The sequence below is a fragment of the Coenobita brevimanus genome, chromosome 40 (genome assembly GCF_032717465.1).
Source record: "Coenobita brevimanus isolate Jiangsu-jjx chromosome 40, ASM3271746v2, whole genome shotgun sequence".
Taxonomy (NCBI): Eukaryota; Metazoa; Arthropoda; class Malacostraca; order Decapoda; family Coenobitidae; genus Coenobita; species Coenobita brevimanus.
In genome coordinates, this window is record NC_136993.1 from 3,649,902 (window position 1) to 3,662,289 (window position 12,388).

General features: G+C 46.0%; 1 protein-coding gene across 1 annotated transcript in view; it reads left to right on the plus strand.

Moving 5' to 3' along the window:
* LOC145397249 (uncharacterized) overlaps positions 1–12,388 on the plus strand; it is a 329,696-nt gene that overhangs the window by 293,542 nt on the left and 23,766 nt on the right. Inside the window, exons 3-4 of the mRNA XM_080270445.1 lie at positions 9,783–9,980; positions 12,054–12,345. Coding sequence (XP_080126571.1) covers positions 9,783–9,980; positions 12,054–12,345 — 490 coding nt within the window. The remainder of the gene's footprint in view (positions 1–9,782; positions 9,981–12,053; positions 12,346–12,388) is intronic.

The following is a 12,388-nucleotide window of genomic DNA, read 5'->3' on the forward strand; positions in this document are numbered from 1 at the left end:
GGAAGGGCAGGATGAGGCAGTAAGTTGGAGAGTGAGGCAGGGAATAAAGCAGGGTATGACAGGGTGAGGCAGGGTCCAGGCGTGGTGTGGGCCTATGGGATACGAGATCTACCCAGTCGTCGATTTCTCTGATCTCCCGATATGGAAAGACTCGTTTTTCACCTTAATTGTTCCGTCAGTGGTCTGGGAGGGAGGGAGGGAGGGTAGAGAGGAAGGGAGGGAGACGGAGAGGGAGGGTAGAGAGGAAGGGAAGGAGGGAGGGAAGAGGTATGGGGAACACGTAGGGAGGGAGGGTGAGATGGTTGTAAGAGAGTAGAAATGATAGGATTGAGGGAAGGAGGGAGGGTAGAGGGGAAGAGAGGGAGGGAGGGAAAAAGGGAGTAGGTATGGGGAAGAAGTAGGGAGGGAGAGAGGGAAGAGGTGGGGGGAGAGGGTTGTAAGGGGGAGTAGGAATGATAGGATTGAGGGAAGAATTTGAAGGAATGTGGGGAGTGGAGGGGGTAGAGGGAGATGGGGAGGGAAGGAGTAGGAAGGAAGGGGAGGTATGGGGAGAAAAGAGAGTGGAGAGGGAGGGAGAGAGGGGAGGAAGATGTAGGGTGAGAGGGTTTTAAGGTAGAGTAGGAATGGCAGGATTGAGGGAAGGATTTGAAGGAATGCGGGGAGTGGAGGGGGTGGTGGGAGATGGGGAGGGAAGAAGTAGGGAAGGAAGGGGAGGGGAGGAAAGATAGGATTGATGGTGGGAATTGAAGGAATGTGTTGAGAGGAGGGAGGGAGGGAAAGACAGGATTGGTGGAGGGATTTGAAGGAAGGAAGGAAAGGGAGGGAAGGAATATGCAAGGAAAGGAAGGAGAGAGGGAGGGAAGGAAGAAAGGAAGGCTAGGATTGTCTGGGAAGGGAGGGAGAGGGTGGGGCAATGGGTGAAGAGATGGGGGGTTGTTAAGATAGAATTGATGGAGGGATTTATAAAGGGAGGGAGGGAGAGAGGGTGAGGAAGGTTAAAAATGGGAAAGGGAAGGGTGGGAGAGGGGAGGGAAGGAGAGAGGGTGGGTGGGAAGATGAAATGGGTTGGATTAAGGGAAGAAAATAGGAGGGGAGGTGTGTAAAATGAGAGAGAGAGAGAGAGAGAGAGAGAGAGAGAGAGAGAGAGAGAGGATTTACTTGATACACTGTTTCCTCCACACGATTGTATTCAGTAGTGGGTGACCCCGGTAGACTGCAGGCTGAAGTTACCCTCCTCCTTTTCCTTTCTGTGGATAGGGAAAGAGTTAAGGGACAGTTGTATACCTAGGCAGTGGAGCCGCCTAGTTATATCAGTGCCACCACGTGAAGGCGTCTAACACCAATAAATGGGGTAAAGGAAGGCCATCTCTCTCTCTCTCTCTCTCTCTCTCCAAAGCTGATTGAAATTGTGTGGAAATAGGAAGAGTAAAATTAAATAAATCGCCAGGTGGAAGGGGTTAAGAGAGATCTTAAGCATCGTTGACCTCTTGCCTCTACTGATCACCTACTATAATGACGACATCACTGGTTCATAGCTCTCTCTCTCTCTCTCTCTCTCTCTCTCTCTCTCTCTCTCTCTCTCTCACACACACACACACACACACACACACACACACACACACACACACAATATGCTTCTTGCTCCTCTTCCTCCTTTCCCTGTCGTTGTTTCCCTCTTCGCGTGCCTCCCTCTCCTTTTCCTCCCTCCGTACCTCTCCCTCTTCCTTTTCCTCCCTCCCTACCTCTGTCTTACACCCTGCTTCTCTCCATCTCTTACGCACCTTCCATCATATCTCTTTCCCTCCCCTTCCTTTCTCCTTGCCTCTCCTCCCACCCCACCCCTGTCTGCCTTCCTCTCTCTCCCACTCACACCCCCTCCGTTTCCTCCCCTCTCCTCCCTACTTACCTCCCTGTCTGCCCCCCCCTCCCTTTCCTCCCCTCCCTACTTACCTCCATGTCTGCCTTCCTCTCTCTCCCACTCATACCCCCTTCCTTTCCTCCCCTCCCCTCCCTACTTACCTCCACGTACCCCCTCCCTCCCCACCTCCTGCTGGTGTTGGAGGTTGTCACTATTAACCCCCACAGTGCTGCCTTACCTTCCCTTTCACCCCACACCTCCTCTACCCACCCCACCCCACACCTCCTCTACCCAACCCACCCCACCCCACACCTCCTCTACCCACGCCACCCCACACCTCCTCTACCCAACCCACTCCACACCTCCTCTACCCACCCCACCCCACACCTCCTCTACCTAACCCACCCCACACCTCCTCTACCCACCCCACCCCACACCTCCTCTACCTAACCCACCCCACACCTCCTCTACCCAACCCACTCCACACCTCTACCCAACCCACCCTACACTCATTCATATCCTTCCCTTTTTCCCCATTCAGCTGTGTCTCTATTTGCGGTGCGTGTATTTGGTTGTGGATTTTTTATTGAGAGGAAGAAGAATGAATAAGATAACTGGAATGCTGAATTGACCTTATATCGGAGGTTCGTGGATGAATTACCCGCCACAGTCCCAAAGGCCTAAGTTATGGAGTTGAGCACCGCGGCTGAGTCCCCATGGCGTGTGCCCTCACCTTTACACTGCGTGGTGAGTGAGAGAAGAGCGAGGAGTGCTGGAGAAACATTAAAGTATTAGAAGTGGGAGGAAAGCGTCAGTAGTAAGAGGCGAAATTATGATGATCGCGACAACAGTAACAGCAACAACATAGAGAGAGAGAGAGAGAGAGAGAGAGAGAATCTGGTGGGTGGACTCCGACTTAAAGGGATTTAGTCTCATTAAAAAAGAAGAGAGATAAATGATACTGCCTCTCTGCCACAACACAACTCTCTCTCTCTCTCTCTCTCTCTCTCTCTCTCTCTCTCTCTCTCTTTCTCTCTCTCTCATGACAAGTCTCGTCGGTTAAGGAAGCTCCGTAACACCTTTTCCCAAGCGATTTATTTTATTACACCTTACTGACCTACTGTGTAATTAGGGGTCATGCACTCCACTTTGCCCTTTAAAGCACGTGTCTTTTACTTTGTCCTTTAAAGCACGTGTCCTTTGCCCTTTAAAGCACGTGTCCTGTACTTTGTTTTAAAATACTATACTCCTTTTACACTAACTTGGCCCAGATTTTCGTCCTTTTGCAGCTTATTTCACGTAGCCTAGTGACAGCAAAGGATGATTATACAGCTCTACGTCCATGGCACTTCTTCGTGACTAGCATCGTATTATAGCGTTAGCCTCCTGTTACAGCCTAGCATTCAAGGTAGATGGCAATTTTGGGCCAAGTTAGGGTAAAAAGAGTAGAGAAATATTTTACCCAGGGGAGTAATTATAGTAACTAGGAATTTTAGTGACCTTGTAGTAATTATAGTGACCTTGCAATTATAGTGACCTTGTAGTAATTATAGTGACCTTGTAATAATTATAGTGACCTTGTAATAATTATAGTGACCTTGTAGTAATTATAGTGACCTTGTAGTAATTATAGTGACCTTGTAGTAATAATATTGACCTTGTAAACACCCTAATTCTTTAACAAACTGGGCATATTTAAACCGTCTAACCCGGCAGGAATAAAGAGCTAGAGTTATGCCCACCGTGAGAGGGTTCAAGATCGTATGCATAGACGAAAATTAATGGGTTTCGCAATTTTGAGGAACGAAATGGAACGAAAATGTTTGCTAGTCAGAAAAAATAAATTACTCTTTCATCCTTGCGTTCTCGAAAGTTAGCGTTCAGTCAACAGGTCAACTCTGGAACTGTCTCCCCCTGTCTGTATTTCCCACTTCCTACGATCTCCAGTCTTTCGAATGGTGTGTCCAGGCACCTCGAAGTGAACGGATCTTGATTTTGGCTCTTGTATTTTTTATTTTATTTTATTTTTTGAAGGAACGGTTTGTGCACTCAGCCTTTGTTTCTTTCTTTCTTTAATTTCCTTCCATAAACCCCTACAATAAATTTCCCTCCATTAACCCCTTAAATTTCCCTCCATTAACCCCTTTAATTTCCTTCCATTAACCCCTTTAATTTCCCTCCATTAACCCCTTAAATTTCCCTCCATTAACCCCTTAAATTTCCCTCCATTAACCCCTTTAATTTCCCTCCATTATCCCCTACAATAAATTTCCTTCCATAGCTGAATAAAATCGTCTAAAGGTGGCAAGAATGGAAATAATAAATAATAATAATAATAGTAGTAGTAGTAGTAGTGGTAGTAGTAGTAATAATAATACAAATAATAATAATCATTAGTGAGGAGGTTAAATATAATTGGTTGGGGTTGGTTTGTTACTCTTCTCCCTCTCTCTCCCTCCACCTCCATTTCTCCTCCCTTTCCCTCCCTCCCTCCACCTCCATTTCTCCTCCCTTTCCCTCCCTCCCTCCACCTCCATTCTTCCTCCCTTTCCCTTTTCCTCTCAGAGTTGATTAGGAAACATGACTGGAGCTTTTGCTGTGCTGTTATTCTCTCTCTCTCTCTTATAATCCAGTATATTTAGGGATAAATTGCCAACTTACTTCCCTTAATGACATTACGTTTCGTTTCGTTTATAAAGCCTTCAGTATGCTTGCACGCGTCAGCCTTGGTCACCTAATGGCGGATTTTCATGCTGCTCGATCTCTAGCAGCCTCCCTATTCAGTCCCTTATCCATGAGGTCACAGTGACGTCCCAGGTCATTTTCGGTCTGCCTTTCGCAACCCTATCCCAAACGTTCACGCTTCTCATTCTCTACACCCAGTCGTCATCCCCCATCCTCTCAGTATGCCCAAACCATCTCAGTCTACCCCTCCTCACCACAACATCAATACGCTACACGTGAGAGAGAGAGAGAGAGAATGAAAAGGAAGAAGAGGAAGACGAAAGCTGCTTCAAGAGGATGGAACCAATGCAAGACAGTCACTTCGTCAAACCTCAAAATTCGATAGTAACCAAGGAGACTCATTCCCACCTGACAAATCCATAACCCATTTCAGCTCCGTTATAACGGCCATTTATAGTCAGAGTGGAGGGTTGATTTGACTAGTAACCAAGGAGACTCATTCCCACCTGAGAAAGATCCGTAACCCATTTCAGCCCCGTCATGGCCATTTGTAGCCAGATTGGAGGGTTGATTTGACTAGTAACCAAGGAGACTTATTCCCACTTGACAAAGATCTGTAACATTTCAGCTTATTATGGCCATTTTGTAGCCAGACTGGAGGGTTGCTTTGATTAGTAACCAAGGAGACCCTCCCACCTGACCGTAACCTATTTCAGAGTGGAGGGTTGATTTGACTTGTAACCAAGGAGACATGAGAAAGATCCGTAACCCATTTCAGCCCTATTATGGCCATTTGTAGTCAGTGGAGGGTTAATTTGACTAGTAACCAAGGAGACTCCAAACACTACACCCTCCTGCTTCCTCCATTTGCCTCTTATTTCGCTCCCTTCTGTCACTGTCCCTACCTCATTTGTCAGGGCTCGGTGCGGCTCGGGTTGCTCTCTGCCTACTTGTGCACGTGCTGAGAGAGAGAGAGAGAGAGAGAGAGAGAGAGAGAGGATGAAACTATAAACAGGAAAACAAGCAAGAATTTTTATTAAACTCTGCACTAATGGAAAGGTGTGTGTGTGTGTGTGTGTGTGTGTGTGTGTGTGTGTGTGAGAGAGAGAGAGAGAGAGAGAGAGAGAGAGAGAGAGAGAGAGATGGGGGGGGGTAAAACAATAAACCCACCAATATAATCCACAATATCTTAGCTAAAAGATTGTACAGCGCCAGCAAAAATTATTCGCCGGTAAGTGTTCAGTAAATACATTAATATAATATGTTTTTTTATATATGTTGTATGGTAACTTTTGCCCCACTCCTTCCTTCCTATTATTTCCACTTTCCTCTCTCTCCTTCCCTTTCTCTTCTTCAATTTTTTTCACATCCCTTCTCTCCCTGTCTCTTTCCCACCTCTCCTCCACTTCCCTTCTTTCTCTCTTTCCTCCCATTTTTCCACTTCCCGTTTCTTTCTCTCTTCTCCACATCCCTCCTTTCCTTCCTTCTATTTTTTCACTTCTCTCCGTCCCTTTCTCTCCTCCACTTCCTTCCTCTCTCTCTTTCTTCCCATTTTTTTTCCACTTCCTCTCTCTCTCCTCTCCTCTACTTCCCTTCTTCCTCCTCTCCTTACCTTTCTCTCCCTCCTCCCATTTTTTCACTCCCCTTTTCTCCCTGTCTCTCTCTCCTCCCCTTCTCCCTGCAGCATCCCATTATCAGTCTGCCTATTCTTCACACATCATTTATCTTCTCCCTCATACACCAACTGTTCTTGCTGATGGACGCTCCCCACTCTCTATTTCCCTCCCCATTTCCCCCCACTCCCTATTCCCCTCCTCATTTTCCTCCCCATCTCCCACTCCGTTTCCCTCATTCCCCACCGTTTCTCCCCATTTCCCCCACACCCTATTTCCCTCCCCATTTCCCCCACTCCCTATTTTCCTCCCACTTCCTGTCTCTCCCCATTTCCCCCATTCCTTATTTCCCTCCCCATTCCTATTTCATCTCCAATTTCCACCTTATTTTCCTCCCCATTCATCCCACTTTCCTCACCATGTACCCTTTCTTCCCCATTTATCCTTATTTTCCTCCCTCCCCATTCCCCCAATTTCATCCCATTTTCTCCATTCACCCATTTTCCTCCCCATTCACCTCAGTTTTTCGCCATTTCTTATTTTCACCCACTATTCACCCCATTTCCCACCCCATTCACCCCAGTTTTTCCCATTTCTCATTCTCCACCCACTCCATTTCACTCCCCATTCACCCCATTTTTTCCCGTTTCCCATATTCACCCCATTTCTCTCCCCATTCACCCCAGTTTTTCCCCATTTCACGTTTACCCACTCCACCCCATTTCCTTCCCCCATTACGACGTTCTTTCCCAGCCTCATCGTCCTCATTCCCTCCCCTCCTTTCTTCGCCTCTCGCTCTCTTCCTACCAACTTTCCTACCTACCTGTCTTTCATTTAGCTTTTGGGAATCTAATATAGCGGCCATTTCTATATATCTATTGCCAGACGACTTAATCCCATACGGGGTGGCCACAAACAAATCGCCTCCATGTAGCCCTGTCCCCTGCCATTTCACTACCCTGCTCCCAACTCACATCCCCCTCTCTCATATACAGTACCTGTCCACTCCATCCCTCCATCTCACCCTTGGCCTCCCCCTCCCTCTCCCCCCCTCCACCTCACTCACACTCTCCTTCTTAGTCTCTCACTCTCCATATGGCCAAACCACCTCAGTGTATTGCTCCTCACTGGTGTCAAATAGTGTCAAACGAACCTTATTTTCGTGGACATTGGAGCTTCGTGGCACCTTCTATGTAACTATCTGTTGCCAGACGCCTTAGTCCCGTAAGCGGTGGCCACAAACAAATCGCCTCCATCTGTTAATCGCCACCTCCTGTAAAACGAATTATTCCTTATTACACTTAAGAATTTGTGTGTCTTAGGCCTCAGTGCGTAAACCCTAAGTCGCCAAGTAGAATGCGGAATTCTGTTTTAATTATTATTATTATTTTTTGCATTTTTAGAACGTCCATGGCTAATAGGTATGGTTAGCCTGCATGCCATATCACAGAACGCGGTCAGCAGTAGTATAGGAAGGATAAATACCTGCCATCTGACTCACCTGCTTCAGAAATAACCGTTAAAAATAGGGACCTTGCACTCCACGTTACGGTTTGAGTGTCTGTATGACAGTTAGGCTGCGTTAGGTTAGATTCAAATGTTTTAAATTAGGTTACTTTACGTTTGTTCTGGTTAGGATACTTTTGGTAAGATTTGGGTAAGTTTGGCAAGGTACGTACAGAATAGAACGTTTGAATGTGTTTTAGGAGTGACTTAGTTTGGTTAGATTGGGCTGTGTTGTTTGACAAGGCACGTACAGGTTAGAAGTTAGATTAGATATTTACTCTGGTTAGATTAGAACGAGTGAAAAAGTTGTGTTTGTTAGGTTAGGAGTGATTTAGCCTGGTTAGAGTAGGTTAGGGTGTAAGAGAGAAGTGTGAGGCAGTGTGAGGAGTGCCATGAAGTGCCAGTGTGGTAAGCGTGCACCACAATTTTACTGTGAGCCTTCTGTTGCTTCATGTCTGCTGCCTCACTGCCTTCTTTATTGTCGTTTTACTGCTTCTTTCCTTTATTGTGTTGCCATGACAAGCTTGGGTTTTCAGGAGAGATATGTGCTTTTTCTTCTCTGATTCCTCTCTTCCTTACCCCTCCTCTCCTCTCTATTTTTATTCCTCCTCTCCTCTTTTCACCTTTCTCTCAGTTTTTCGTCTTGCCTCAGCCTTCTCTCTCTCTCTCTCCCTCCCTGACATTTTCTCTATTTCACCTTTTGTTTTCAATTTCTCCTCTTCACCTTCCTGCCTTTTGCCCTGTCTAACCTCTCGTCTCTCCACTCCTCAATCCCTTCCCCTTCCTTCCTGTTTCTCTTCTAACATCTATCCTTCCTGTCCTATCATGCTTTCCTCCTCTCTCTTCCTCTTCCCCTCCTCTCTTTATTACATTTTCTTCCCCTCCATCTGCTGATCCAAACGTCATCCCTCCCCACTTCTGTTATTACTCACAGTCATTTATTCTCTGCGTCTGAGAGAGAGAGAGAGAGAGAGAGAGAGAGAGAGAGAGAGAGAGAGAAAGAAACTTGTATTAAAATTGGACCACTGAAATGGGGGCGTAGTTTGATTTTTTTTTTTTTTTTTTTTTTTTTTTACCGAGATGGGTTTGTCTGAGCTTGGGGGAAAAAAATCGTATGGTGTTAGCTAGAATTTGATATATATTTTTTCTGAACCATAGCACAAGCCAGTGTACAGTAGTGTCTTTCCATTTTTACGATTCTATCTATAGCCAGACGCCATAATCCCGTAAGGGGTGGCCGTTTGTCATTGAGTTAGTTGTTTTACGGAGAGGGGCGCTAACACTCCGCCAACCCACTTGACACATGGGGAACACGTATGGGTTGGCTATATGGTCACCACCCAGCGCTGTAAATGGTTTCCTGGCTTATAGGGAACCGTTAGGCTTGTCACTTTGTGTAAAGCCACCTGAAGAGGAAATAAGAGGAATAAAAAGTGACAGGAAAGATGGGAGGAATTGGAAGAGAGGAGAGCAGACATAAAAAAATGATAAAGATGAAGGAAAAAGTAGGCACCAGTACATCAAGTGAGTGGATGATGATCACCACCAATTCCAATATTCATCAACATCATCATCAGCCGTTGAGGTCCACTGCAGGACCGGCCTATCCCTACCGAAGCAGGGACGATACAGCCAATGTATCTCTACCAAGTGGCTTAAGCTGTCTGGTAGAGAGTGTATGTAGGGTGAGAAGTGCTTGTGAGTGTAATTGTAGTGTTGGAGTGGCTTTGGATGTGTGTGTAGTCTGTGAACCAAGTGTAATCGGCCTGCCTTAAGCCGACTGGGTGCAGGCATACTAGTATGCGACACTGGTTCAACCACAGCACCCCTTGTGTCCGCCAAAGTGGTCACTGGCGTGGTGAACGCTTCCCAAAGTTTTTACAACTCTGGCGGGGAGGCGAACCCCCGCCCACCAGCGTGCGAGACGCACACTCTACCACGGTACCAGAGAGGCTCCAATTCCAATATTACCACATATAAATCTGTAGTGTCTGTGTATCCTATATATTCCCATTACTACATGTAAATTGTTTGTGTATCCTATTTATTCCAATTACTGCATAAATCTGTGTAGTCTTCTTTCCTGTGTTCCGATTGCTACATATAAATCTTGGTTGCAGGTTCGTGTGGTGTTGCGAGTGTCCCCCGGGGTGACGGTGGGTGAGGGAGAGGTGGCCGTGTTGACAGTGGACAAGCGTCGGCGTCAAGTAACCCTTGTGGAACCGCCCCAGGCCCGCCCAGGACACGAGTCAAGGGTCGGGGTGGCTGCTCCCAAGATGTTTGCCTTCGATCAGGTCTACACGCAGGATGAACCACAGGTATTTATTATTATTATTATTATTATTATTATTAATGTACTACTGTTATTATTATTATTATTTTTATTATTATTACTATTATTCTAACATTGAGTGACTTTATTTAGTCTGGCAGAGATTTCTGTAAGGAAGCTCGTAAATGTAATAGAATGTTGTCTACAGCAATCAGTCTCTCTCTCTCTCTCACACACACACACACACACACACACACACACACACACACACACACACACACACACACACACGATTATAGTAAAGTGTGACATCATGCGACCGAAACTTTTTATTTTTATTTATTAAGCTGGTGAGATAACTTTTCAAACTGGAGGGCTCAGCCCTTATTAATGAGGATATCATCAGTATTTTTTTCCTTGTTGGTTTCAGGTTATCTGCTTAGGAATTTTTAGCCTCGAGGACTTACAAATATCCTTCATTAATCACGTAACTGGCAGGGGTATTTCAAAGCTCAGTAAGTTTGTTAATGGTAGGGGTGTAAAGAAAATGATATATGTTCTGTAGAGGTGAACCCTTCCGGTGTGATAAAATTTAGCAAATGAAAGAGTTTTATGAACCTGAGGAGAGACTGTTTGAACTGTGTGTTAATTATAGTCTTCATTAACTTGGGGGTCTTTCTAAAACATTTTTGATAGTGCCAAATATATCATTCAAAGGATGCCATTTACTGAAATGATTTAGGACAGCTTGTGCAGGGTTGCCCAGTACTGTATAATGTTGTGGGGACGTGAAGGTGTGTGAAGTTGTGTTGCTGTGATGATTGGTAGGGTAGTGTAAGGGTGGGAGGGATAGTGTGAGCATGGTGGGGTAGTGTGTATATGTGTGTGGGTTTGGTAGTGTTAAGGTATGTGGGATAGTGCGAGGGATTGTAATGGTGCATATGATAGTGTGAGGATGGTTGAGGCAGGGTGAGAATGAAAAGAAAAGTGTGGAGGTGTCTGAAGTAGTGTGAGGAATGTATTGTGCATGGTGCAGTGTGAGGGAGTGAAGTAGTGTGATGTAGGGCAGCTCTGGGTGGGGTAGTGTGAGATTCGTTAAAATAGCGTGTTTGGGGGTGCAGTAGGTTTATGACAAACATGTGATATAATCTGGTAGAATGAGAGAAAGTGCATTGTAGTGTTGATGCACTGGTAATAGGGATAGTGTCAAGGGAAAGTGAGATGACATTATTGTGAGTGGAATAGTGTGAGGTAGTGTGGAGTACTGTAGTAGTGGATGGGATAGGGTGAGGGTGGATGGTTGGAGTAGCTACTTTTAGTGTGAAAGCTTAGGTGTCCAACTCTGGCCATAGTCTTATTAGCCTGTTCCTTCTGGCCCAGCAGTCCACCTATGTACAGTCGGCATCAGAAGCCCTGTTGCCTCTCCCAATTTTCTCTCCATAAACTTTAAAAATCAGTATGGTAAATCTCCAGCAGTCAACACCGATACTGTACTTCATTTGGCCTCGGATGAATGTCTTAAGCGTCATTTGCTGCTGAAACACCACTCTGATTTTCGAAGTCCTTGGAGAAAGAGGCAGGGGAGGTGACCCTTTTTTTTTTTTTTTTTAAATACAATGCTGTACCATATGCCTCCACATGTCACCACTTCAGCACCAACATCCACCATCAGTAATTAATACCAGTACATGATAGGGCTATCTCATGCAGGACTAGCATGATATTGGCAGGGATGTTTGTTTGACATGTCGGTGGATCTTATGGTAGGTAATTGAAGTTGGTTTAACAAAAAGCTGTTCTCAGCCCTGGCCATGAATCAAACCCATATCCATTAGGACAGCAGACCAATTCTCTGCCACCATTTATGCTGTAGCCTACTGTACACAATGTAAGCTGAAGAACATATTTGCATCTGGCCCATGGTGTACCCTACAGAGTAAGGGAATGAGTGGTGCTGTTGTGGATGTTGCAGTTTTCAAATCAAGTTTGTATTGGAGGCGGTAGGAAGGATACATTTCCCATTTGGCTTCACAGCTTTCACCACTGGTAGTTACACCTAACAGTAACAATCTTTCCATTATTTCCCTACTTCTGTCAACTGAAGTGCAATGTTCTGCAGAGTGAGGTAGTGAGCGGAGCTGTTGTGGACGTGCTGCATGCAGTGCTGGCGGGCAATGATGGCTGTGTGCTGAGCTTTGGTGGTGCAGCACTAGGCAAGACCTACACCATGCTGGGCTCCCACACGGGTCCAGGCCAGCTGGGTGTCATACCAGCTGGTGTGGCTTGGCTGTACCGGGCCATAGTGGAACAGAAGGCCAAGAGTGGTGCCAGGTTCAGTGTGAGAGTGTCAGCTGTAGCGGTGGATGCAGCAGGGGCGGTGCTGACGGATCTCCTCGCTGAGTATGCACAAGGTGAGAATGGAAGAGTTTTCACTCTTCTTTTCTTTGTCCACAT